Source organism: Pimephales promelas, chromosome 9, assembly GCF_988280905.1.
Source record: "Pimephales promelas chromosome 9, fPimPro1.hap1.1, whole genome shotgun sequence".
NCBI classification, from domain to species: Eukaryota; Metazoa; Chordata; class Actinopteri; order Cypriniformes; family Leuciscidae; genus Pimephales; species Pimephales promelas.
The window spans coordinates 21112226-21139676 of record NC_142777.1 but is presented as its reverse complement, the minus strand read 5'-3'; the positions used below and the strand labels follow the sequence as shown (position 1 = coordinate 21139676).

General features: G+C 38.7%; 2 protein-coding genes across 2 annotated transcripts in view; one reads left to right on the top strand and one right to left on the bottom strand.

The window, feature by feature from the left end:
- Positions 1-667: 667 nt before the first annotated feature.
- The window catches only part of mrpl11 (mitochondrial ribosomal protein L11), a 36471-nt gene continuing 9687 nt past the window's right edge, over positions 668-27451 (bottom strand). The window contains exons 3-6 of the mRNA XM_039665662.2: positions 8904-8999; positions 2727-2820; positions 2084-2243; positions 668-870 (exon numbers count right to left, since the gene is read on the bottom strand). Of these exons, the coding sequence (XP_039521596.1) occupies positions 765-870; positions 2084-2243; positions 2727-2820; positions 8904-8999 (456 nt within the window). The 3' untranslated portion in view covers positions 668-764. The remainder of the gene's footprint in view (positions 871-2083; positions 2244-2726; positions 2821-8903; positions 9000-27451) is intronic.
- Positions 16782-22028, top strand: tmem265 (transmembrane protein 265). Its single transcript, XM_039665661.2, has 2 exons — positions 16782-17303; positions 20633-22028. The coding sequence occupies exon 2, from the start codon at positions 20634-20636 to the stop codon at positions 21672-21674; it is 1041 nt and encodes a 346-aa protein (XP_039521595.2). The 5' UTR covers positions 16782-17303; position 20633; the 3' UTR covers positions 21675-22028.

Below are 27451 nucleotides of genomic sequence, written 5' to 3'. Positions count from 1 at the left end.
AAATGCAGCCTTGGTGAGCATAAGACAATTCCTTTAAAAAAAAAAAAAAAATTAAACATTTTTAATGTTTCCAAACTTTTCAAGCAGGTGCTGTATAAGTATTAGACTTTTTAAAAAATGAAAAAGAATAAGAGAGAATCCGTTAATCATAAATTGTTTGCTGCCATTTTGTGAATATTAAGTAAAAAAAGTCTGAGTATTGTAAAACGGAATATAATCTAATTACAAGTATTTAATTTTTGGAATCTGATTACATAACCCAGAGAACATATTATCAGTTATGCAAGATAAACATTATAAAATAAAGCAAATGCATTGAGACAAACTTTTCTACCAGTTTGGGTGCTTAAAATAAGTACTAAACATGTTCTGCTTTGACATTTGCATGTCAACCCAAGTTTCACCCAGTTGCCAAAGAGCAATCTACTTCCACAGATGTCAAAGACACAGCAGTTATAAAAAACCCTGAATTATTACCCAGATATGGCTAAAAGAGATGGAAGGTGAGTGAAGGAGTAGGTGAAAGTGGCTCAGGCCTGAAAAAGGGGATTTAGGAGGCAGAGAAAAGAAATGAGCAAGAGGGGGAGGTAGAAAAAAGGCAGGAGTCTGGATAGAGTCAACAACGACAGATACTGAGAAAAAAAAAATACACTTCAATATTTTTGGATGCAAAACAGCAGCATTTTATTAGAAAAACATCCTGAATAGTGGGACGAATCGTGTGAATGGGGGTTTTGTAATGAGAGCTAGCACACAGCAGCTCTTCATTTCTTCTTTACTACTGCAGCCTCCGCAGCGGCTGCCTCCGCTTCTGCCTTCAGTCTCTCCTCACGCTGTCGGAGGAACTCCCCGTACTCCTGCGGTGACATGCTGACAGAAGAGAAGGACAGAGAAGACGGAGATTAGAGGCATATCAACAAATACACATTAGAATTTCAAACATTTCTAGCGATCGATTGAAATGCAAGGCGAGCTTTGCTCTTCCTTCAAGTATAATGACGGGTCTGAGCATTTGCACCTAGGTGACATGGCTCATTTATTAAAGAGCTTTGGTTTACGAAAAAGACCAGACTCTGCTAAGAGAACAGGCTGTCAAAATGTCACCAGATTTCAATGGTGCAATGACATTTGACGTCGCAGAGACTCAGGATGGAAAAAGCTCTGGTAGGTGTCAAGCAAATACTTCTCAAATGAATAGTGTCAATAATTAAGCTAGCAGCATCCCATCCCAATTTCTCAGTGTTATTAAAGCATTAATTATACATAACATGAATTTTATGATTCATTTTTAAAAGCCTGCAAATCAAGTTCAATTCTCAACCATGAGAAATGGCATAAATGAGCACAAGAAAGTAATTGGCGAGTGTGAAGTAAGATTTCTTTAGCCATTACTTATTCACATCTCTTATTAAGGTCTTTACTAGGTGGTGGGATGTCTGAAATATTTATACAAGGAAAAGATGGATGTTTAAACCTCAGTGTTAGAGACCAGACATGAAGAAAGCATTGCTCTGTATATAAATGATTAAATGTCCTCATAAAACTCAATTTTTAATTATTTACACTACCATTCAATAGTCTGGGTATTGGTGAGTTTTGCAGAAAGTCTCTTATGCTTAACAAGGCTGCAATTATTTGATCAAAATACAGTAAATACAGTAATATTGTAAAATATTATTCAAATTTTAAATACATGTTTTAAAATCCCTGTGATAAAAGCTGAATTTTCAGAATAATCACTCTAGTCTTCTGTGTCACGTGATCTGATTTGCGGCTCAAGAAACATTTCCCATTATCATCAATGTTAAAAACAGTTGTGCTGCTTAATATTCTTGAGGAAACCATTACTGTCATAAAAACAGAAAAAACATTACTGTCCCCAAACATTACTGTCCCCGTAGTATTTGAATAGTCGTATTTGTTTTAATGTCTTTGGTCATAACATAACATCCACTTCTGCTATTCTCTAGCTTTGAAGATATTACTATTGTTGTAAAATGGAAAATAAGTGTATCCAAACATTTCCCTGCTGGAATTGTATGTTGTAAATAATGTGGTAGAATGAAGTTTGAAGGACTCTCACTCATTGACGATTTTGATGCCGAGGGATCTGGCGGAACCGATGATGCTCTTGACAACGTTCTGCATAGAGGTGTCCTGCAGCTTAAAACTGTCATCCTGCGATTTGACTTGTGCAATCTCATATACCGCCCTCACAGTCACCATACCAGCGATCTCATGCCCTAAAAGATACAGGAAAGTGAAGGGACGAGACGGGAGGAGAAAGAGAGGGGATGAAACACAGCAGCACAGAAAGAGAAACCAGCAGGAGGTGTGGTTGGTCATGATTGAGCAAATCGGAAGTGGGGATGGAGTGAAGGTGAGAGGTAACAGAAAGAGGGGGAGGGAAAGAGCGGGCGTATAAGAAAGAATAATTGAGGTGGAGTGGTATATATGAAAATGGGGCAAATCCATAATTCTCCTTTTTTTAAAATGCCACCTTCACCACAGAGTTCCCCTCAGTAATTGCACGGCTCCCTTCCAGTGCTACTCATCATCAATATATCATCAGTCAAAAAATTCAATCTGAACCAAAACACCCCGCAGGGGGGAGTCTGTCCATTACTGAAACATAAGGCAGTGGCAAGATATACAAATAGACTGCTGAGAGATGGAAGTAAGGATGTATTGCCTCAGCTGCCCTGCTCGTAATAGGGTTCGCTTACCAGTCTTTCCAGCTCCTTTGTCAATGCCGGCGGCCTGTTTCAAGAAGTAAGATACAGTGGGCTTCCCAATTTTCAAGTCATACGTCCTGTCCGACTGAGGGAAGAAAAGAGGGGTAAGCTCAGAAATGTCATGCCCATTCAAAATGACCCAGGTTCCTCAATTTCAGAGCCAGTTGAAAAAAAGAAAAGAAAATATTGACAGTGTTAAAATTGTTTAATAGAATAGCAGTTAGTTGAAATAGACATCTTTTCTAATATGAATATCTTTACTGTCACCATTTGATCATTTTAATGTGCGTTTGCCTAATTAAAGCAAAAAAAAAAAAAAGACCGAAATTTCTCGGTACGGCCTTTGAGTTGTAAATGCTGCAGATTATTTGCTTTGAATTTCCATTAAACTTTGCTTAAATTCCCCACCTTCACTCATGTCACTTAAATGACTTTCCTTTTCAGAATACTAAATGAATTATCAAAATGTCAGCACAATTTTACATCAGACTTTTAAACAGACTTTATATGTACTTAAAAGTATACATGCATATATGAGATGTAATAAAATTCACAGAGCATAAAGAAAATAAGACAACACATACAAATAAATTCAAATAAATAAGGAACAATATGATACTGAATAAATTATCTGATGCGAGTACATTATATAAATAAGGCAAATCAATCAATTTAATTGCCCGAGAAAATTCTGCTGGTTTCTATACAAACTAAAATGCACGGCGATCCCTGGCTGTCAAGTTCAGTGGCAAGTTTGTTTAGTATGTTACACATATAAAGAATCAGTAAAGTCATTAAAGGGATACTCCACTTTTTTTTGGAAATAGGCTCATTTTACTATATCATATGGAAGTCAATGAGACCAGAAACTGTCTGGTTACTGATATTCTTCTAAATATCAAAAATAATCGGCTGAATGGATTCGAAAACGATAAAACTCAACTGTTTAACTCTGGGGGAGTTGTAAAATGAGCCTATTTCCAAAAAAAGTGCAGTATCCCTTTAAGAAGTGTTTTTTCCCCATTGGTGTCATATTTTGCCTAAGGCACTAAGTGAACCAGGACTGCAACTGCTGATCCCTCAAAAACAACAAAAAAGAATCCTTGATTTCCATCAAAAGATGGAAATGTGAATAAAACCCATGTTGTTTGAACAGAATCTAAATAAAGGTAAAATAAATTCACATAAAAACACATTAGAATAAAAGCTTACACTATTTGAGAACCCCCTTATCTACTGCAGTTATTCTAAAACATTATGGATTGTGTGATGAATTTATATTTTTGATGATTATCTATTGAGACTGTGGGAATGAAATTTTATGTTCGTTTTTGGGTTTGTGGGCATCAAGCTATCGGTCTCAGTCTCTCAGTCTCATCGCACATAGCGGGTGGTATCATAAACACTATTCTGTTCGAGTGCGAGAAGAGCTAAAATCCTATAGCATCCAATAGAGTCTCTGGAGCCTGACAGAATCTCATTGTCATCCATAGACTCTGACAGCCTCTCATAAACTCAAAGTCGAGTCGAGTGAAGCCAGGCGCATGCATCCACACCCTCCATTCCCCCGGCACACACCCTCGACTGTCAGGCCTGCCAAAACCAATGCTTTAAGGCAGGGATTAGTCTGCATAGAGAGGCTCAAAAACAATGAGTGTGCAGCAGACAGCTTAATGGGACAACTGGGACTTCACAGGCAGTCTGACTTGGGGAGACAGCCTGGCTAAAATGCATTGCAGCCATCCGGCTCAAGCCTAAAGCAAGTATTGTGCTGCAAACTCAACCAGAATTTGCCCACACCCCCTGCAGCTAAAGATCACGTAGCTCAGGCTAATCTTCAATCCCTGTCGAATGCTCATCAGTATAGTGAGAGGACTCTAAGCTTTAGGGCCTAATCTGCCTGTAGGACTCAAAGAATGAATTATAAAAATACATTTCCCTTTGTTTGGCAATGGAGGGATGTCTTAAAGGGATAGTTCACCCAATATATAAACATTCTATCATAATTTACTAAACCTCATGTCTTTAGAAACCAGAATCTGACCGTAGAATACCAAAGAGGATATTTATAGCAGAAATGTACAAACTACTCTTTTAAAATCAAATATACAATGAAATTCATTATAGCACATGACTCATACTGACTCGGTCAAACAGTCAAACACTTTTGGAACCAATGAGGCTGAGTGAATTATGACAATTTTCATTTTGAGGGGACCTGTTCCTCCATCATAAATACTACAGATAAAAAGCAGAGTATATTAATTTTTTGGGTAATTTTTCTGTATGATTGACTCTTTTCTTTATCACTATTGTATTTCTTAAAATGGTGTTTTGGGGGTCTGAAATGCAAATTGTTGAAAACAGATTTCAAAGTTTTTGAAAACAATACCATTGTTGTCTCGGTGTAAACTACAAAAATGTGAATGTGGAAAATGGTGACGTCATGAGCATGCATTGCATATTAAGTGTTTAGTCATTGGCGCATAGTTCCACCCTGAACACCCAAATGTCACACCTGAATCCGATGCGACATTAGGTGAGATGACAGTATCAAATGTTGATTAGTCGTGAGCAGTGTTGGGAGTAACGCATTACAAAAGTAATACATTACAGTAACATATTACTTTTTGCTGTAACGCAGTAGTGTAAGGCATTACTAATCAATTTTCAGTAATATTTTACTCGTTACATGTTCAGTGAGGCTTGTATTACAGTTGTATTACAGTGAGGCTTGTTCAATGTTCTATGGAGACTGGAGAGCCAACCCTTCCTCATCCGATTTGCGCAGTGTAATTAACAGAATTAGCCTACAAAAAAAAATATTTTGCCTCCTATTTTTTTGTCACGCATGAATGTGTGTCTTTTCCCTAATATTGAAAATAAAACATACACTGATATTTGTCTAATGTCTGGAGTCCTTTAAGGAAGTAGCCAATATACGTTTCAATACATTATGTATTTTCGGAGAATTTTTATTTCAAGTTTTGACTGCAAATGTCATGTCCATAATGCTGGACTTCCCCAATTTTAAATAATTTATCCTCAACTAGTTTTGTGGTGTATGTCTACGTATTTTATAATGTTAACTTCAAATAATACTAATAGCCTAATTTAAAGATAAGGCAGCATTGGATCTGGACGGTAAGGAGAATAACGCTGGAGTTGGAAGGTGTGTCGCGATTCTGTAGGTTCGTGGATCTGAGTGCGGCCAATCGCGATTTCATATTGCATATCATTAGAAGCCCCAAAGTTAAGTTCTACTTAGTTATTTTGGTGAAAGTAACTCAAAAGTAATACATGAGTAATGTAACGCATTACAATTCTGAGACAGTAATATTGTAAGGTAATGAATTACTTTTAAATAACAGTAACAAATAATACCTAATGTATTACAGTTTGGAAGTAACTTGCACAACACTGGTCGTGAGAACGAATGCATGGATGCAAAACAATATTCTCACAACTGGAGCGCAGGTCTGGTAAAACGGCCCCAACTAACAACTGCACGTTGTTTAAATAAGGTGCCATGACGAGATTCAGGTGTGCTTAAGTCATGCCCCAGTCACTAATAAGACCTACAAAAACCAAAGAAAAACAACAACAACCAGAACCGCAACAACAACCGAGTCATAACACAAGCAACCACTGCTGAGCAGTGTTGTGCAAGTTACTTCCAAACTGTAATACATTAGGTATTATTTGTTACTGTTATTTAAAAGTAATTCATTACCTTACAATATTACTGTCTCAGAATTGTAATGCGTTACATTACTCATGTATTACTTTTGAGTTACTTTCACCAAAATAACTAAGTAGAACTTAACTTTGGGGCTTCTAATGATATGCAATATGAAATCGCGATTGGCCGCACTCAGATCCACGAACCTACAGAATCGCGACACACCTTCCAACTCCAGCGTTATTCTCCTTACCGTCCAGATCCAATGCTGCCTTATCTTTAAATTAGGCTATTAGTATTATTTGAAGTTAACATTATAAAATACGTAGACATACACCACAAAACTAGTTGAGGATAAATTATTTAAAATTGGGGAAGTCCAGCATTATGGACATGACATTTGCAGTCAAAACTTGAAATAAAAATTCTCCGAAAATACATAATGTATTGAAACGTATATTGGCTACTTCCTTAAAGGACTCCAGACATTAGACAAATATCAGTGTATGTTTTATTTTCAATATTAGGGAAAAGACACACATTCATGCGTGACAAAAAAATAGGAGGCAAAATATTTTTTTTTGTAGGCTAATTCTGTTAATTACACTGCGCAAATCGGATGAGGAAGGGTTGGCTCTCCAGTCTCCATAGAACATTGAACAAGCCTCACTGTAATACAACTGTAATACAAGCCTCACTGAACATGTAACGAGTAAAATATTACTGAAAATTGATTAGTAATGCCTTACACTACTGCGTTACAGCAAAAAGTAATATGTTACTGTAATGTATTACTTTTGTAATGCGTTACTCCCAACACTGCTGCTGAGAGCACCTTAGCAACCACACACCACACCCAAAAGTTTTTAAGTTTAGGTATTAGGTAGGATTAAGGGATGTAGAATATGGTCATGCAGAATAAGACATTAATATGTGCTTGCTTTATGTCCTAATCAAAGGCTAATATCCTGATAATATGCATGCCAATAAGCAACTACTTAATAGTAAGAATTGGACCTTATTTATTATCATTGTAAAAAAGATGAGAAACAATCATGTCAGCAAGTCAAATCACAGTGAGCCGTTGCATGTGTATTCAAAGAACCAATGATGAATGGCAACAGCACGGAGGTGCACATTTTCCTCTCTCTCCCTCTGAAAATTTCTTGCAGCTGGTCCTGGAACGAGAGCTGATGTACCTGCAGAGGAGCAACAACAACAAAGCCTGACAATTCCTACCCTCGGGCAAGCACAGCTGACAGGACAACACAAAGGGATGAGCTAGATGAAGGTGACATTGTTGCAGAAGATGTCTAGTTCTACTTTATGAAGCCTCTAGATTCAAACTGTGGCAGAAGTGGACCACGGAGACCAACTTAATCATCCCAGAAGAAAAGATTATGTGTTTGGATTCTGACTGAGACAGCGCATTAGACATGAGATATTAAAACACCCTAGACTGGGTTGGGTGGCAGTGCCGGAGCATAATGTGGTCATATAATTTCCTCACAATGTCTGCACCCCCGTCTGGACTGCAATGGCATCTCCCATATGGCTTAGACACAACTTAGTTTTCAACAGTTCTTTAATGTAAAAGAGATAGAAACCTGTAATGAGAACTAATTTCACACAGTCGGGCCACTTTAAAAGTTGAGATCAATGACCCCTCCGTAATAAAAAGCCATTTCTCACAACCTTTATAAATGGGCCTTTGCTCAAATTCCCCTGCGCTTTGTCGCCGACTCGGCAAGCATTACTAACAGCCTTCAATCCATCTTTATTTAAGAGACCGAGAATATGAGGAGAAAGTGCTAGACCGCTCATTTTGTTACAGAGGGCGGGTGAAAAATGGGTGAGAATAGATTAGAAAAGACAGAAAGATTATACGAGGGAAACAAAGACTAAAATGTGTCAGGGAAAAAAAAGCTGCTAATGCACTAAAGTGAAGGATCCATCAGACGGCCCAATTTCTCCAAGAAACTTTGAGTTCGAGTACATTCACGGTCTTTGACTTCAATGATGGAAAGTGTGTCCTTGACAAAACATCATAATAAACGTGCTGAAGCTCCCTGAAAAGGTGAGTGGGGAGATAAACCTAGGCCAGACAAACATTGCATACGCCGCATCAGTGACTATTCCTCGTTTACAAGTCACGCTCAGATTGAGAAAGCTCTGTTCATCTGTTTAATCCACTTCGCTCAATACCTTCATTTGATCATAATGTCAGTAGAAGGCCTAATCCGCGCTTTGGCATTCGAGAAGCATCTAATGCTGTTTGCTAATGCGTCTGAGATGCGAATGTAAACGAGCACCCCCGGGGACTCATAAACTGAGAAAACAAGCGGCAAAACAAACGAGAGCAAGATTGATTGAAAGCAATAAGGTGTGTTATGAGGCCCCCAAGATGTCACATCTGTGACTGATTGGTAAAGTGGTGCTGACATTGAGAAAACGACAACAGTACTCCTAATTAGTGGTTACATTACCTTCACATTGATCTTGATGGGAAGAGGGATGCCTTCTTTCAGGTCTTTGGTTTTCTCATTGAAGTCTTTGCAGAAAGACCCTATGGGAATCCCTTTCTGGAAAAGAAGGCATAGGAAAAACATTCAGAAAGGTTTAGAACCACACACATTTCAGCCTGTTATTCATCGTGGCAGTCTTTTGATGAATACCAATATCCATTTAGAGTGGCTGCATGGTGTCAATCATTCGATAACTCATTGGTGCACTGTGAATGCCTCGGCATGCTTGGATGCCTGCGTGAGTGAGTGAGAAAGTGAACGAGAGGGGCTGGTGGAAGCCTATTTACCCAAGGGTGCGAGTATATGTGTGTGCGTGTGTGTAATGTCAGTGTATGGCAGTCATCATGCCTCTGAGACTCCAGATAAATTAGATTCTCTTTCCTGGCCCTTGCCAGGCAGAAAGCTAAATGTATAGCTGACATTAAGTCAACACTGGCTGCCATTTCTCCTGAGCGGCTTCACCAGAGCATGAGTGTTTTCTGTGGGTTGACTGCAGAGACGACTGCTAATCTGTAATCTTATTACAGTTGTAAAAGTTTTCCTTGCACTTGAACTTTTCAAAGGATCCACAGTGACTGGTGCACTTGTTTCATATTGAGGTAGATGTTACAGAGTTGTATTTAACAGTCAGACTCTGATCTTTTAGGAAAGGCTGCTATTGCAATTATCAGACTGGTTATAACTAGACACCAAAGCCATGGATCTTGCCCTAAAAATGCCCAAAACTGGTAAGTAAGTGGCATCAGTTTTTTTGTTTGGAGCACCTACTAAAAATATATATATATTTTTACATTCTTCTATGTGCTATATGCACACATAAGTTCCGCATTTGACGCAAGGATGCTCGTCCATTTCCAGTTGTGGAGATTAAAGCGGAGGAAAACGGGATTATGGAAGAGTCTTCAAAATTTACTGTCCTCCTGTCTTTGAAACGAAACGTACATACGTTTAGATGTAATTTTACATATAGTTATGTTTATTTAATATAATTTTAAAAAGAAGCATAAACACAACGAGGGGTGTCTGTCTTATCTGCTTTTGTGACTAACGTTTCTTTAGTATAACCATGGAGTATAAAATTCAATATAAATTCTTGGTTTTGCATTGGACTCTACGATCGGCGGAAGTTATCGAGCATCCTTACACCTTCACCGGAAATACCTCTGTGCATAGAGCCCATTGGGGTATCAACCAGGGCTGTGTGGCATTCAGAAATCAAATGAATTGAAATTCAAATAAAATCATAACTGGAATTTTTAACTAAGAAAAGCTTATAAACAGATAAAGTGAAATAGAATTCTGAATTTTGCACAACCATGCCAATTATTTCAGATAAACAAAACTGACTCAAACAGCATGTTAAAATAAAATTAAAAGTTTGGTGACATTAAAAAATATCAGTCAGACCTTTCATTCTTGGTCAAAGTGAGCTCGAAGTTGCGAAAGTCGAAGTTACCTTACCTCCCATATGTGATATACAGGCCAAGATAAACAGCACTTTTTGGCATAAAGTATATTTGCAAAGGACTTACTTTAGTTATCATTGTTTGATCCTAACTTATAAATACTGATGCAATCTTTTCAGATTAGTTAAAGCAAACACTGCCATGCGGGAACAGCAAATATTTCCCCAACAATTCCAGAGGTATTACCGTTCAGCAATTTCAATTTGATCACAAATGAAATGAAAAACAAAAGCGCTGAATGGCAGGCACCCTATCTCCCTCCTGACTTGCTTATTAATAGTAATCCCATGTCAACCCCACAAGCATCTCCTCAAGCCTGCCCAACTTCAACGAGAACACGTCTTAGTGAACAAGAAAAGCGGTGGGTGACTCCTAATTAAATATGGATTAATATTAAACCGAGGTTGTTAGGAGAGCCTCAAAAACCCTTGCTGTGAATACACTTGCTCCACACCGCTTCCACTCCGGTTTTTGCACCTACTGCTTTATAACTCCCTTTAAAGTCTTTGTTTTTGGTCTGAAAGGGAGTTCAAACAGGATGTCAGACAGATCTGAGAGGAAGAGGTCGTACGATGATGGGGGGAGGGGGGGGGGGTGGCAGGAAGGCAACAAGGATGAAATGTGTGTCTGATCAGTATGTCTGTATACTTCCATCACACGTCATTCAAACTGTGCCAAAAAAAGATACAAATGGAAGAGACTGTAGCAATTGCGTTTTACGTAGCGTTTTTAATATCATAAGAGGCCATTATAAAAATGGAAATCTGTTGTTGGTTGAAAGGACAAGGCTCGAAGATGAAGATTGCTCTGGCAATCTTTACAGAATAAAGCTCCGGATGACCAAGACGCTTTGCGTTTAATGGCAGATACATTCCCTTTCAAGTGCTGGCCAAATTGCCAGTCTAGCTCTCTAAAACCGAAGATCTAATCATCCAGAATTGAAGCGGTCCAATTAAACCTCCTCCTTCTTCAACAGTGTCTGATAAGGTCTGCGAAGAACAAAATGGCGGCAGTACATCACCTTGATGGGGCGTGCTACCAAGCTTGGACACTGCACTATATTTATATCAGATGAATATTAAGTGTTTATCATATCAATATTCTCTAGGATAAAGCAGCCATTCACAGTGAAGGTCCCGACGGAAGACAAATCCTGCCTGAATTGTGTAAGAAAGTAACTCTAAAAGACTGAATGACTTAACCAGACTAAAAACCCCATCTAATATATGTTGTGCATTGTATCTGCATCCGACTGCATTTGTGATTCACAAAACATTTCCTTTTTCCATTCTTTTCATCTGTTATCCCACTTTGCATTTGGTTCATTATTAAGCTTTCAGCTTCAGCAATTCTTTTTAACGAGATGGCCGCAGACATGGATGAATGACAAAAAGAGTGAGAACAGACCGGGAAAGTTATCGTTGTTTCAGATAGCTGAAGTAACAGCTTGAAGGGCCACATACTTAAGTGCTTCTAATAATACTGCACACATGCGTTTATATTTGCAGGACACAGAAGAACAGTGTTCTGTTCAAGTCATGTCCCCTATGAGAACAATAATGAAGATCAATTCTAACATTCAGGAGATCCATTTGACAAAAGCGGGTGAAAGGCTTCTGATGTATGGAGAAGCCATAGGGGACCGGCATGAATAAAGAATGTATGTGTGAGGGCTGTGAGCTCATTCCATTAAAAAAAAAGCAAAAGGGAAAGAAGCAGTGGTGGGTTCAAGTGGTTCAATCACTTCACTGCAAAGCCTCTGAGGAGATGGCATTAGAGGACAGTGTGACTTCCAACTAAGTGAAAACCTGTGTAATTAAATGCATGAATAAGGAATTAAGCAAATTAAAATTGTTAACACTTCATAAGGAACAGAACATTGAATGGGTCAGTTAAGAGGATAGAAGATGTTGGACAAAAGACCTCCAGTGATGGGGACTGATATATAAAAAAATAAATTACAACAAAATGAGGCACTTATTAGAGCACCAATGTTTAATTGTGCCATAATTTAAATCTTTATTCACCCTTATGTCATTCTAAATGTCATTGTGTGACTTTGGTGAAATCTATAAAACACATAATAAGTTTTCCATGTTTTTTTCCATACAGCATTAAAAGGAGCTGAAGGTTTCAAGCTTCAAAAATCACACAAAAGCACCATATAAAAGTATCATTAAATCATAGTATAGTATTATAGTATTTATTGAGATTTCGAATTAGCTTTTATTTGTACATTTGTTTAGTTGTTTATTATATATATATATAGTTTATATATATATATATATATATATATATATATATATATATATTCACTTGGCTTTACAATTATCTCAATTTTAGTTTTAGTAAACATAGTGCTTCAAATTATTTTATTTCAGTTAATTGCCAAAGAAACACTTCTAATTTTCACTTTTTTACGTAGTTCATATTATTTATTTAGTTTCACAGAAAAGGCTTAATCCAAGTACTGGACTAAAACGCATGTTTGAGCTGTTTTAACTCAAAGCAACTTGCTCTGACATATCTCAAAATATCTCACTGCCATTCCAATGGCTTAATCTTAGCGCGGTCTGTGAAACCTGGCCATATTTTATTTAAGCTGTTAAACTTATATAAACATTTGTGCGTTATATTCTACGTTCTCATGCAGTCTTCAGATAGTTTTGTGTCACAAAATTGTACTGAGAATTTTTCTTTTGTGTTTGATGTAAGAAAGTCATACAGGTTCAGAACCAGAACAACATGATAGTGCGCAGATGACAGAATGATGAATGAATTATTATTGTTGGTTGGACTATCCTTCTACATCACAGACAATACAAAACAAAAGGGTATAAAGAGTAAAATGGAGAAAGAACGAGATGAAGAATTAAAGCGAGCGAGAGACCGTAACAGCAGTTTCTTTCAGACGACTCTCTCAGTGTAAGATTTAGAGGACATGGGACAGCATGTTCTTTCCTTGCGTGAACTGATATGTAACAGTGAGTGAAACAGAAGTGCAAAAAACGGTGTGTGTACACAAGCATGACAGGACACGTGGCCTTGCGGGGCAGCAGGCAGGATAAATCGCCCCTGGCACCCAAGGACGGGCAATTCATTGCCCATGCCAGCGTCCTGAAGGATGGGGGTGAGGTGGGAGGTGTAGACGAGGGGTTAATTAAACTCTGCAGTGTGAGACACTCTAATTAATTACTCCAGTTCCCCTTCCTTAATTTAATGCGCTGAACTCTTCCCATTTTATTACGTTCCTCCACCATAAGGGCGTCATACAGCTGATTAGCCTCATACCCTCCAACCGCTTTGGCCGGTCTGGTAGTTGGAGACTTCAGAAGAGGAATGGACAAGGCCTAGTACAGGGAAGGGTCCTAATTTTGTGGGTGCACAGAGAATTATTAGCCATTTGTTTGAGCCACGAGCGATCACAGAATGTTTGCATCAGACATTGTGGAACGCTAACATAAAAGTTTGTCAGAATGGCTTTATCTTTGATCATCCCAAATTCCCCTGTAATTTCACTCACATTTAAAAACACATCACTCTCTTTTTTAAGTATATGCAGTGATGATTAATGTGTTCAAAGCGAATGCTACAGGGCAAGACGTGCTACTGGGGACACATTATTTTCGGGTCAATTTTTACGGTGCAGTTTTACAGCCAATATTGATAGCTATATACATACTTCAGTTGGAAGCAAAAATAACATGTTGTGCCTCTAAATGAGTGTGCCGCCGCGCTGGTGAACCACTCTGTCCTTGAATATGGCGGATTGTTGACTTGAAATCAGTTAATTAAAGCAGAACACATTTATTTACAGATAATAAAATGCAGGGTGAAGGTCTGAGACACAGCATGAGGCATAGAAAAATTTAAAAAGGACAATAAATGCTTTGAGAGAGCCATATCTGTGCCAATGTCCAAAGTCTGATGGAAATCAGCGAGTGTGAAAAGATTTCATTAAACGTATGTTATTGAAGGAGAGCTCAATTCCTCAGACCCACTCTTCAGAGAATTACATCGCATCTTATCAGAGCTCTGCAACATTCCAGTTAAGGCAGACTGATAATTAACCGAATATCATTATCAGTTCGCCAGGGTTTGTTTTAATAGTAAGATTTGTAGCTATTTTAAGTTCCAGACATAAAAGCAGGAAGTTAATGTGCGGATTGATCAAAAACAGCACTAGCTTGTGCGCTCATTGCGAGAATCTTCCAGTCAGTAAGACATATTGTTTTGCTGTGGCTGGAGCATGTGTGGTGTCAGCTAAGTGCTCTAATGCGTAGCAGATGGATGCAGTGAGGAATGTCTTGGGACAAGCTTCTGCCAGTGCACACCTGGGGCACCAATCAGGCCCGCAACACTTCCAAAAGGCATTTTTCGAAGTCTTTACCAACTTTATGGGGGAGAAAGTGTTGACTGTGCACTGCTGGACTTCTGTTGTCTTGTTTTCTCCGCCTCTCTCACTCCCTCCGTGCTGAAATCTAGCCAGATCAGAGTGACCTTCAACCACTTCAGCCCCACAGGGACTGTGGGAGTGAGCGAGCGAGAGAGGAGGCGATAGAGATGGAGAGATAGAGTGGAGTAGGGGGTGGAGCTAACAAAGGCGAAAAAAATTTTGAAGGCAAGGAATGGAAAATGTCTGGAAACCAGTGGTGCGTATAGCAAACTGTGACAAGAAAGATGAATTTGGCTTCTATGCCTTTCTTTCCCATCTGGCTGATTAAAACTCCAAGATGACCCTTCACCATGAAGAGATAGATGAGGTGCACATTGTGAAGAAAAGATACAACCTTTCATTTCAATAAAGAGAGTGGAAACTGCCCAGTCAGAGCAGTTGTGGAAAAAAAATTAACAGATAATGAGATTTAGCTCAATCTCCAGTTATACTGGTGCTCTGATCATGCAAGAGCACCTCAAACGTATTAATAAGTTTCCTCCTTATTCTACATAATTAAAATAGACTGATGTGTATTGTTTTCCAATGGAATCAGTGCATGTCAAATCAGACAGCACTGTTGTTATATCGGACATTATGTTCACAGATTGTTTCATTTTTAAGCTTTTCATATTTTTTTTTCATAATTTTATTAATAATTTCTAACAAATGTCTTATTTAGGAAGCCATGTTTAGGTGTATGTCAACAATTGTGATTGTTTGGCTCACTGGAATTGCCAAACACATTGAAAAACCTGTTCATCAGGACCAAACAGATCAGTGTCTCAGGGAACAAATACTTACAAAATTGGCCCCTTAAGTCTCAAAAAAGTTAAACATTTCTAGGCGTGGGTGGACACCCATAAAGACAGACAGGAAACTAACATTTTTTTAAAAAAATCTTAAAACATAAGCATCGACACCCTATGGGAGAAATGTTAATTTCTCAGGCAGGAACAGACAACGTTTTGCTCATTTTAAAGGGACTCAATTGACAACGCTAACTAGGCTACATAGCATGGGAGTATACTGTAGGTCTTTGTGACCAAAAAATAAATAAGCTTTTATTTATTTATTAAATCAGCTTTTACACTGATATAAAAGTACCCTACATTCATATATATATATATATATATATATATATATATATATATATATATATATATGAAGAGTTCAGATGCAAAAGCCTCTAAATGCCATTTGAAATTTTCTTCTTTATTGATGATTTTTATCAAGCTTGTATATTTAAGTTCAGTAATTTCACTTAAATGGTGATGATAATTACCTATTCATTGTTATTTAAGTGAAATTACTGAACTTAAATAAACAAGTTTGATAAAAATCATCATTAAAGAAGAAAATTTCAAATGGCATTTAGAGGCTTTTGCATCTGAACTCTTCATATATATATATATATATATATATATATAGGCTAGGCTACATGTTTCAAATTTAGACTTATTCATCCCTAGACTGCAGCTCATTTGCAATGCAATCCATGAACACCTGTCTTCAGTCAGGCATTTAACCCAGGACTGTCCTTGCAATTAGTTATTCTAGATTTAAAAGATAATAAAATAAAGTAATTGCATGAAAATCACATAACCAATCTGAAAGCGCCTTCTAGTTCATCTCACAACACACAATCATTCGTCACTAACAAACAGCAGGGACGGGGGTGTTGTTTTCTCCTCCAGGCTAGAACAATATAATTATCATTGCAATGATTGCACTAGCAGCAGTAATTAGCAGCACGGACCCATCCGGATGGTGACTCGCAATATGCACGAAGCATTCAAATATCCCCGCCCGCTATCTGAAGTGAAATCCAAGAGGCTCAAAGAGAAGCAACTAAGCATTGAGTTGGAGAGCGCTCGGAGGGAGGGGTGCAACTTGGTGCACGTAAGCTGCCTACAAATGACACACTGCAATCATAAACTGTCTCGCGCCGCGTTGTTTCGCGCCCTTTCGTTAGTGAAGTATGAAGACGACATCGAGGTACTCGGAAAAACGTCTTCAGTTACAGAGTCAGCAGTTAGTAACGCACTTCTGACCGACTTCTACTGCTCAGCCCGCAAAAACCTTCATCGCAGCCGCCTGAGAGTCTTTATGGAGCGGGAAGGAGCCTGCTCGAGTCGTGATAACGGAATAGACCCCATGCCGATTATATAAGGGTTTTGCGACAAAGAAAGTCAGGAGGCAGAAAGGCTTGCTTTCCTCATCACTTCGCCCGAATAAACTACACGTCGGGGCTTATACTATGGACAATGTAGCTTTTGAGCGTGACGTGGTTGACTTCTCTGGATTATTTTCCACGTTTAGTTTTGTTGAGAAGCAGTACAGTGTAATTAGGCTACTGCGCGATTTCGGACACTGGATTCAGACAATATCGTCTTGATGCCTGCAGGTTTTTGCTGGTCATTAGATTGAGACTGCTCTGTGAAGTCTTCATGCTGTGGGGTAAATACACTATCTACTTCATCCATTCCTTCCATGCTTAACGTTACATGAAGTTGAGCTGTCTTGCAACTTGATATTCAATTATTCATGCAGCCTTCAAGTCCAAAAAGTTCAAAATTTTAGATGTCACCGTTCCTCTGCTGACTGAGCTCAATGATGAGATTAATTGCTAATTCGGAGTGTATCCTAATGCAATGACACCTGTCGCGATATGGTGATATATTGAAGAGGCACAGGTCTGATGATCACACGTGTGCTGCAGTAGCCAGCAGCAGCTCGACAATTGCAAGCATCAAGGCAGATGATGCCATTTATTTCGCGAACTGATACTCTCACTGTGATGATATTCTCTGTGTGGGAATGATTCAATGGCACATTACCGAAGTACATTTTCAGTCGTTTACTCGTAAATGAGGCCATGTGGCACGAGTCCAACAGAGAGCATCTCCAAGAATGAGAGGTAGACGCGATTATGGGCACTTGCACACAGTAATTAAACATTTACAATATTCATCACACTATATTTAACCTAGACCATCACTTTAGAGTGTTAATTATGAGAAGCTTTTACATTTCTCCTTATATTGTCTTACATTACATTAGGCTACTTAATTACATCACTTAATTAATTACATGACATAGTTCACACAATTATCATCATTTATTCACCCTGTCATTCCAGTGACTTTTTTGCTCTTTCTTAGAGCATAAAAGAAGATATTTTGAGAAACGTCTCTGTAAAAAAAGAAAAAATTATATTATTATAATATTTAAAAAATATATTTTTTTGGTGACATCACTTTAAAACAGCAGGTTCAAATAATTACACATGTAAATATTAATGATCGATTGGTTTTATTTTTATGTAAGTAATAACAAATATGGAGAAATTATTCTGTTTTATTTCTGCTTTTACACAATTCCATGACTGAATTTGATTATATCATTAACACAATATAATACACATTACATATTAAAATTGAAAAATATTGCTTTTTAACATAAAAAATCTAATCACTTAGTTATAAAAAGCAAGAATTTATTGTCTGTACATCGCACCATAGTAAATAAATAAAAGCGCAGACCATTTGTACAAAGCAAAACTGCATAACATTAAGGACTGTAACGTGTGGCCTTAAGCGATTACTTAAAGTTAAGGATGCACTGGCTGTCAGTACTAAAGTCTAGTCTTCATCCTTGAAAAAAACAAAAAAACAAAACAGTATCATCCAAGTGACTTGATAACCTAATGAATTATGTGCTGACAGTGGAGTCAAAAGATAAGCTCTGCACCTGCAGGCATGCCTTCTGGGTTTCAATTCCTTTTTCATCAAAAATAACTATTTTCTATCTTTTTTTAAAAAAAAGGAAAGTGGTGTCCTGTGTATTTTTCTTCAGGAGCATGTGGCTTCTCCTAAATTCAACACTCAGTCTGAGATTATTTGATTCAATTGAATTCCAAAGCAGAAAATCAGTAAGAGAAACACAAAAGATCTGCAGTCAAAATCAGATATTAGTGACACACACTCTATTTTCATTCAAGCTCACAGAAGATTAATCATTCTAGGTCATTTACCAACATACTCCCTTCCTTTTCTTGCACACTTAATGCATTTAATTTCTACAGTTCCCAAGCTGTGAATATATTTCCATTCACATTCTCATCAACACAACATCTCCTTTCTCCCAGAGCAGGTCGTCTGTGCTTTTTGTGTTATACTCATCACTCTTTCCTTCTTCATTTCCCTCAGCTTATTTATGAACCATTACCATCATGCCGTAACACTTTATTAGGTCTGTAAAAAGCCAAGGGAATGAATCACTATCTTGCTCTCTCTGTCCCTCTTTCACCACATTCAATTTCCATTTCACCTCACGATTTAACACTTTTTCCCCATGTATCAACATGTATACCTAATGGGTCTTTAAAAGTAGCAAGTGTTGTGATAGGATAGTTCACCCAAAACAATTGTCATCGTTTACTCTCCCTCGTACCATTCCAAACCATTTTTGTGTAAACTTATTTTATGTAGTTATAACATTTAAGAAAAATCCAATAAAACAAAATGTTGAAACCCTGTATTTCCATAACCCTGTTGACACCCCTGTGCATGTCCTCAACAGTAATGACTTTGTTATTAAAAAAGTAATCTATCTGAGATTTTGACATTCCACTTCAGACACAAATGGTTAGTAGCTATAGTGCATCAGGCATTGAGTTCATTCGGCTGAGAAGGCCTGCATTCGATTTCACCACAAAGCCCACAATCATTTCTCTATATTAATCAATACCACAGTTTTACACTGTCTGTTGCTGAAATATGGCTTGAGGACACATGAATAAAATCAACATCAGTATGCAGTGTTATGACAACACCTTTTAGACAGTATTAAGATTGATTGTCGCCATTTTGCAGGTGGCCAATGCACTTTAAAGGCCAAAGAAAACGAGCCAGAGAAACAGACTTGATCATGTCATGCTTCATACTGAAACTAAAGACCATTAAATACCGCAATATGTGACAAAACCAGCATGGAAAGCTAGCCACGAGGAAAAGAGGCTTTGAAAGTGTGCCTTGGTTCCCTGGAATATAAGGGAACAAGAGTTGTCATGAATGCTATGCAAATAACCGGGAAACTTCCAAAGTCGAAGGACTTAAAGTTTCATTAGTTAAGAAATTAGATTTAGAAAGATACAAAAAAGAGATTTTGGCATATTCTATTATATTCAAGGCATTAATTGGGAAAAACACATTAGATTGAAAGCAGAAAGATGTGCTTGTTTTGGAAGTAATGAAAAAAGGCCAACCAAGCCCTGCCTCAAACAAGCAAAAGCTTGTACTCAGCACTGCCACAAACATCATCTTTCTAATCCCTTCAATGTCACCAGCTTTGTAAACCAAACAAGCCTTTGGAATGCCATGAATTGTAAAATCTCCAAGGATTGCAAACTACATTTGTCAATAAAGACCTTCGGTACAGACATTCAGAACTACCTTCGACAATAAAGTAGAAAACTCTCCCATTTAAACTTAGCCAAACAATGAGGAGAACATTGTAGAAAATCATGCAATTTTCCCAGTCCATAAAAATGGACTGTTCTGCCTTAAAGAATTACTAACATGTACATCAAAGACTTTGAAGATTTATAGCTAATTCACTCAGAAATTGCACATTTCTCTGTATATTCCAGGTCTTGTAATTGCACATAATCATGCAGCTCATGTCTTTATCAGGAAATGAAGGATAACCTCTAAAACCATCCTCATCTCTTTCCTTAATGATCCATCAGAGTCTGACTATGTCCTTGTTTCTCCTTCTACTTCAAGCATGTTGCCCTCGCCCCAGGTGTGCGTGTCTACTCTGGTGACAGTGAGCACGATGGCCGTGGTCGACCTCTACCTGCTGGAGCAGAGCATGCTGGGACCTCGCAGTGGAGTCCGTCCTGCAGTATGGCCTTGTGTTGCCGTCGCACTCGGTGACCTGTGTTTCCTGCTGGCGCTCCGCTTTGTTTCTGCCGGTGTGGTTTCGGAGGCTCGCTCTCCCCGTCGGGGCTTCGCCAACGCTCTCTGGTTCCTTTTCCTCTCGCTGCTGCAACTGAAGCTTTTCTTTGTGTGTCAGAATTACAGACAGGAGAGACGACCCCCGGATCCTCTTGCCCGCAAGACTCTGACTCTTTTACTTTCAGTGTGCCTACCCTCGCTTTTCCTCATCCTGACAGGAGCCGATTACATGACTCCCCTTCGTAGGAAGCAGGAGGTGCGCAGCCGGCTTCTGTGGGTGGTGGTCGACTTGCTTGATGTGTTGGATCTGCAAGCGGGGCTGTGGGAGGTGCAGGGCAGCGTAGGGGTTCCTCTTTGGGTTGAGGGTATAGTATTCTTTTACTGTTACGTGCTGTTGCTGTTACTGCCGTGCGTGTCGCTCACAGAGCTGGGTGCCACTGCGCTGCCTGGGCTGCAGGAGACACGAAAGGAGGCTATCTATCCGTGGCTCAGTCTGGTGACCATTAATGTGTTCACGCTCGTGCCCAGAGGGGTGGGGATGCTGTGGTTCAGGGACCCACGGGTGTCCACGGTGTTCCTGGGGAAAAACCTGCTGGCTCTTGCAGTAAAGCTGAGCTCTGCCTGGGAGAGGCACAGAAAGGGCAGTAGAGGGATGCAGGGAACAGGAGCCAGCTCAAGACCTGGAAACCAGACTCGAGGTGCGGTTTCGGAACAAGCCACGGAGCAAGAGTGCACATCTCCAGTGCCGTCCTCCACGCGCTACCACTCGCTTTCACGCACTCACGGACACAGCCACTCGCTCCCTCACGTCAGCCTGGACCCCACCGAGACTTCTCTGGGACCGGCATACATTTCCCACGAGCTCTAGAGGCCGCGGAAAAGCCCTGAATCTGCCAGCAACAAGAATTTATGGGCACATAACCATCCCTGGAGTCTCAGTGCTTTTCACAAGATTAGCAGAGATAACTTATCGTATTAGCACACTTTGTAGTTTGAACAACTGATGATTTGTAAAGCCAAACACAAGTAGCCTACTGTGGTGTGGAGCTCCCAGACAAAATGATAATGAGCCTGGAGCTGTTTTAATTAAGTGCCTTCTTTAAAGAGCCACAATTAATATTGTTACTCTTATTTATTTTTCATCAAGGACTTGAATTAAACCATGTACTGTGAAGCATGACAACTGTTAATATTCCACTCTGTAATAAAAATGTTTCATATACACCCGCCTCTACCATTCAGATGCAGCAGTGTTGGTCTGACATGCGAGACAGAAGCAGCTCTCAGTAAATTTGTGGAGACCTGTCAAACTTAATGACAACATTTAAAGTTATATGGGACAGAACTTCGTTTAAATCACAATTTTTATGGTTGGTCTTCACAAACAAATTAATCCATTCCTCCATCAACTAAATGGACATTTCATGGTTGAGAAAACACAATAACAAAAGTATCTGTCAATCACTTAAAACAGTAAAACCTTCCACACAATAACATATTGAGAAGTCCAAATGTCTGAGACTACTAGTGAAAATGCTTCAATTTAGCATTTTTATGCTTCAACAAAGTTGTCAAAACTTCAACAAAATTGACTGCATGAACTCCAGTAGTTTGTGTAATAGCAGCACATTACTCCGGTAAATATGAAATGTAACCAATCTTTCCAAATCCCAAAACTAATGCATCCCAGTTTCTCAATGTTGTCTCGCAATTAGACCCTTCTATGTGCAGCACCAGACATGTGTGCACAGAATGGTGGACAGTGAGAGCTCGGCAATCCCATTTCCCATTGTGGTTACCAATGACATAGGAGTATGATGTTTAGGAAAGACATTCTGGTGAGGTGATGAAGAATGAATCTAGGTGCGGATTATGATGATTGGGGGTTGGGCATTATTCCCTCTCCATCAGCAGCCTCTAAGGCCCACTACAATCCCCCCACCCTTTCTCCAATAAACCGTTATTACTCATATTAATTGAAATGGGACTAATTTTTCAAAGAGCTAAGAGCTTATACTGCACTACATTAATGATTTTCAAGGAATACTTACAGAACGTAAAAGGGGACAAACTTGCATGTCAAATGCTAAAAATAAGCCTAGCTATAAATTAATTGAATTACTGAGAGCAGTTCAACTTGAAGCTGATTTAGCTTCAGAGGTATATCAGACATATGAACCAGACCAGAAATGCCATTTCTCAGCCTTTCATCTCTCACTCTCTCTTCATTTTAAATGCACGACCTCCATGTTATGTTCACTGTAACTGTTCAGCTTGCCAGTAATGAAGAGAAATCAGTGAAAAGAACGGAACTAGCAGTTCAGACACATGAACGTTCATTATTCAAGTAAAATGGCATCATATTTCACCCCAAAATAAAAAGAATCATAAGTAGTTGCTTAATGAAATAACATTTTCTAAATTCTGTAAATCGCAAAATACATTAAAATTCTATAGCTAAAAGCAATACTGCTTTTTAAACCAATAATACTGTGAAATATTATTACAATGTAAAATAACTTTTCTATTTTAAAAGTAATAGAGAACGCGAAAAAAATACATAGAGCACCTTTAATATATGAAAATGTATTACGATGACGGCAAAGCTGAATTTCAGTTTCATGTGATCTTTTCGAAATCATTCTAATATGCTGATTTGGTGCTCAAGACACATTTATTTTTTATTAGCGTTGAAAACAGTTCTGCTGCTTAACATTTTTGTGGAAACTTACACTCACTTAAAGGAGGAACACCTGTTCAATTTCTCATTAATGCAATTATCTAATCAACAAATCACATGGCAGTTGCTTCAATGCATTTAGGAGTGTGGTCCTGGTTAAGACAATCTCCTGAACTCCAAACTGAATTTCAGAACGGGAAAGAAAGGTGATTTAAGCAATCATGAGTGTGGCATGGTTGTTGATGCCAGACGGGCTGGTCTTAGTATTTCACAATCTGCTCAGTTACTGGGTTTTTTATGCACAACCATTTCTAGGGTTTACAAAGAATGGTGTGAAAAGAGAAAAACATCCAGTATGTGGCAGTCCTGTGGGCAAAAATGCCTTGTTGATGCTAGAGGTCAGAGGAGAATGGGCCGACTGATTCAAGCTGATAGAAGAGCAACTTTGACTGAAATATCCACTCGTTACAACCGAGGTATGCAGCAAAGCATTTGTGAAGCCACAACACACACAACCTTGAGGCGGATGGGCTACAACAGTAGAAGACCCCACCGGGTACCACTCATCTCCACTACAAATAGGAAAAAAGGCTACAATTTGCAAGAGCTCCCCAGTGGACAGTTGCTGGTCTGATGAGTCTTGATTTTTGTTGAGACATTCATATGGTAGAGGAAAAATTTGGCGTAAACAGAATGAGAACATGGATGCATCATACCTTGTAACCACTGTGCAGGCTGGTGCTGGTGTAATGGAGAGGGGGGTGTTTTTTTGGCACAATTAAGGTCCCATTAGTGCCAATCAGGCATCGTTTAAATGCCACGGCCTACCTGAGCATTGTTTCTGACCATGTCCATCCCTTTATGGCCACCATTGAACCCATCATTTGATGGCTACTTCCAGCAGGATAATGCACCATGTCACAAAGCTTGAATCATTTCAAATTGGTTTTCTTGAACATGACAATGAGTTCACTGTATTAAAATGGCCCCCACAGTCACCAGATCTCAACCCAATAGAGCATCTTTGGGATGTGGTGGAACAGGAGCTTCGTACCCTGGATCTACATCCCACAAATCTCCATCAACTGCAAGATGCTATCCTATCAATATGGGCAAACATTTCTAAAGAATGCTTTCAACACCTTGTTGAATCAATGCCATATAGAATTAAGGCAGTTCTGAAGGCGAAAGGGGGTCAAACACAGTATTAGTATGGTGTTCCTAATAATCCTTTAGGTGAGTGTATACTTTTTCAGGATTCTTTGATTAATAGAAAGTTCAAAAGAACAGCATTTATTTGAAATGTAAATCGGATGAATGGATGGACAGGAATAAAGAGTTAATCATTTTCCCATGAACTATTCCTCTAATTGTAATGAAAATAATGTATTAATGCAAAATATCGCATGGTACATAAATATAAAGATTTCCTTTTTATTATGGACTGAAATGTGATGTGGACGTGTTTCACAAATTCACCCATTTCTCTCACAGTGTTGGTATGCTTGATCTCGATGTAAAAACTTGAACTATTGTCTTGCATACCCCTCTTTTATTCCGTCCCTGTTTCTCTCCTCCATCCGGCTGAGTTAATTTCTCCCTGGACTGTAATTACTCTCCTCCACAGAAGCTGTCAGTTTCCCCCCTCTCCTCCAGAACTCTCTTTTATTTCTCTCGTTTGTTTAAATTTGCCCCCCGGCCGACAGGCAGCCTACCTCTATGCGCTTACCCTGTCAGGGATGGTTAGGCAGACAAGAGAAAAAACCAAGAAGGGAGAAAGTGGGAAGATTAAAGGGCCAGAGCTGTAAGCTGAAGGCCTACTGGCTGAAATTTATTTGCGGTTTAATACACATAAAAGCAGAGCCGAAGATGGCAGAGCTCAAACAGAGCTGACAAGAGCACGTGTAGACACATGCACAAACACACGACTGTGCGTGTTTCACGGACATATGGTGCTGCTTTGCTTGACTGATGCTCATTACACCTCATATTTAGTTCATAACAGCTTTCTTCACAAGGCAAGATCACTCTGGAGGCCAGGTTGACTTGCACTGGCTCATTGCAATGTCTCATTTATTATCATCATGATGGGCAAGGGACTGTAATGACATCATTACAGCTGTAATTAGCTTGTTAGTTATGAATGTGCTTTACATATGAGAAGAGATGGTAAGCCTGTATGAACTTTTGACTAAATGACAGTCCCTATGTGGTGGAGAAAAACACAAAACATTTAGAGAAACATCAGATCTCCGTGATTTTCAGTCTTTAGATTCAACTCCGCAGAAGACGACAACTTGAAATGGCCAAAGCTGTGGAAGCTGTGATTTTTTTATAGGCCATCCCGGAAGTTGGCATCGCCTTTGTTCCCTCAACAAAAACACAATAAGATTTTTCCATTGGCTTTTGGATTATTGCAGAAAATGACCTCTGTAACCTGCGATAGTTTACGATTCATACATGATTTCTTCCTCATGATAATCTTCACCAATGAACAACTTTTATGAATTTCAAAGCTTAAATACATTTGCCAGGAATAAAAAGCGAAACTATAAATGAACTAGACCACAGTCACACGACTTCAGCATCACTACCATTAAACTTTGACAACTTTTTCAGTAACCATCTTTTAAAACTCCAGTCCGCCATTTTTTGAGTTAAAAATTATCCAAAATAATAATAATTTAAAAAAAAAACATAACCAGCCAGTGTTCAAAACTATCTGCTTGCCTTTGCTCGATTCAAAACTGTTAGCTTGTAATAATGATTTTGATTCCAGTGGTATTGATGGGAAATTCGAGCATGTCTTTGTGTCATTACGTCACATCTGTACACATTAAGAAGGAGTCTCGGCTAGTATAAGCTATATATAGTGTGTGAGGATGTTGGGGGTGGAAATGTATAGCCTTTTCTCACAGCACTTTAAATAATTAAACTTATGGCGGATTCAGAAAGGTTCAAACTTCAATCACCAGTGACAACTGGGGATACACCAGTTGCAAAACCCAAAAGAATTCAAACTTCGGAGTGAGCAGAGAAAAAAAGAGACTGGGACCGGGCCACGTGAAAACAAGGATAAACATCGGCAGGGCTTTTGAACTCTGTGATTTGAAGGGGTTCAAAACAGATGCAGAGACGTCTTTTTTCTGTTGGACAGGTAAGACATTTCAATAGTTCAATCGTGTAAAAGTGGCACACTTGTTCGCTTAATTCACACAGTTACAGAGTTTCCTTTGTTGTGGCTTTTTTTGTGTTTTGCTATCATGGTAAATATGAATTATTTTGCAATCTATATCTGCAATTACAGATTTCGAACAGAGATGGCGAAAAAGAGAAAAAACTGCAGACTGCTTTAAAAACACAATATTTATGGTGTATTTTATGTTGTAAAACACGTGAATGAAACTTATCGTACTCAGTTACTCAGTACTTGTTATTTGAATATTTATTGCCCCTTAGAAGGAATGTGGGTAAATTAGGTTTTAAATTAATATGTTGTGTGATATGTTTTATACATTGTATGTGTTTTATGATGCACCTATCAGAGTGGCTCTATAATTTCATTGTACTTACAGGCAATGACAATAAAGGGGTTCATTCATTCATTCATTCATTGATAAAAAATTAAAGGGATAGATCAGATAAAAGCAAACTTCTGTGATCTATTGAACCTTCAGGTGTTACAAACCTGTTGGAGTTTCTTTCATCTGTTAAAAGGAACATTTCACCCATTTCAACATTAATCTTTAGTGAAAGTGGGTCATATATGTAGTCTAAATGAAAAATAATTTTTAAATTGGTGCCCTCATGACTGAGAAAAGAAAAATAATAACTTTAGGGTGCATTTGTATGCAAGACAACTCCTACAAAGCATCACATTGCACAGCTCCACAAGCCACTCCCACTAATCCAGAACAGCACAAACATCAGGGAAATCACTCTTCCATCTACAAGGCTAGCTGCCA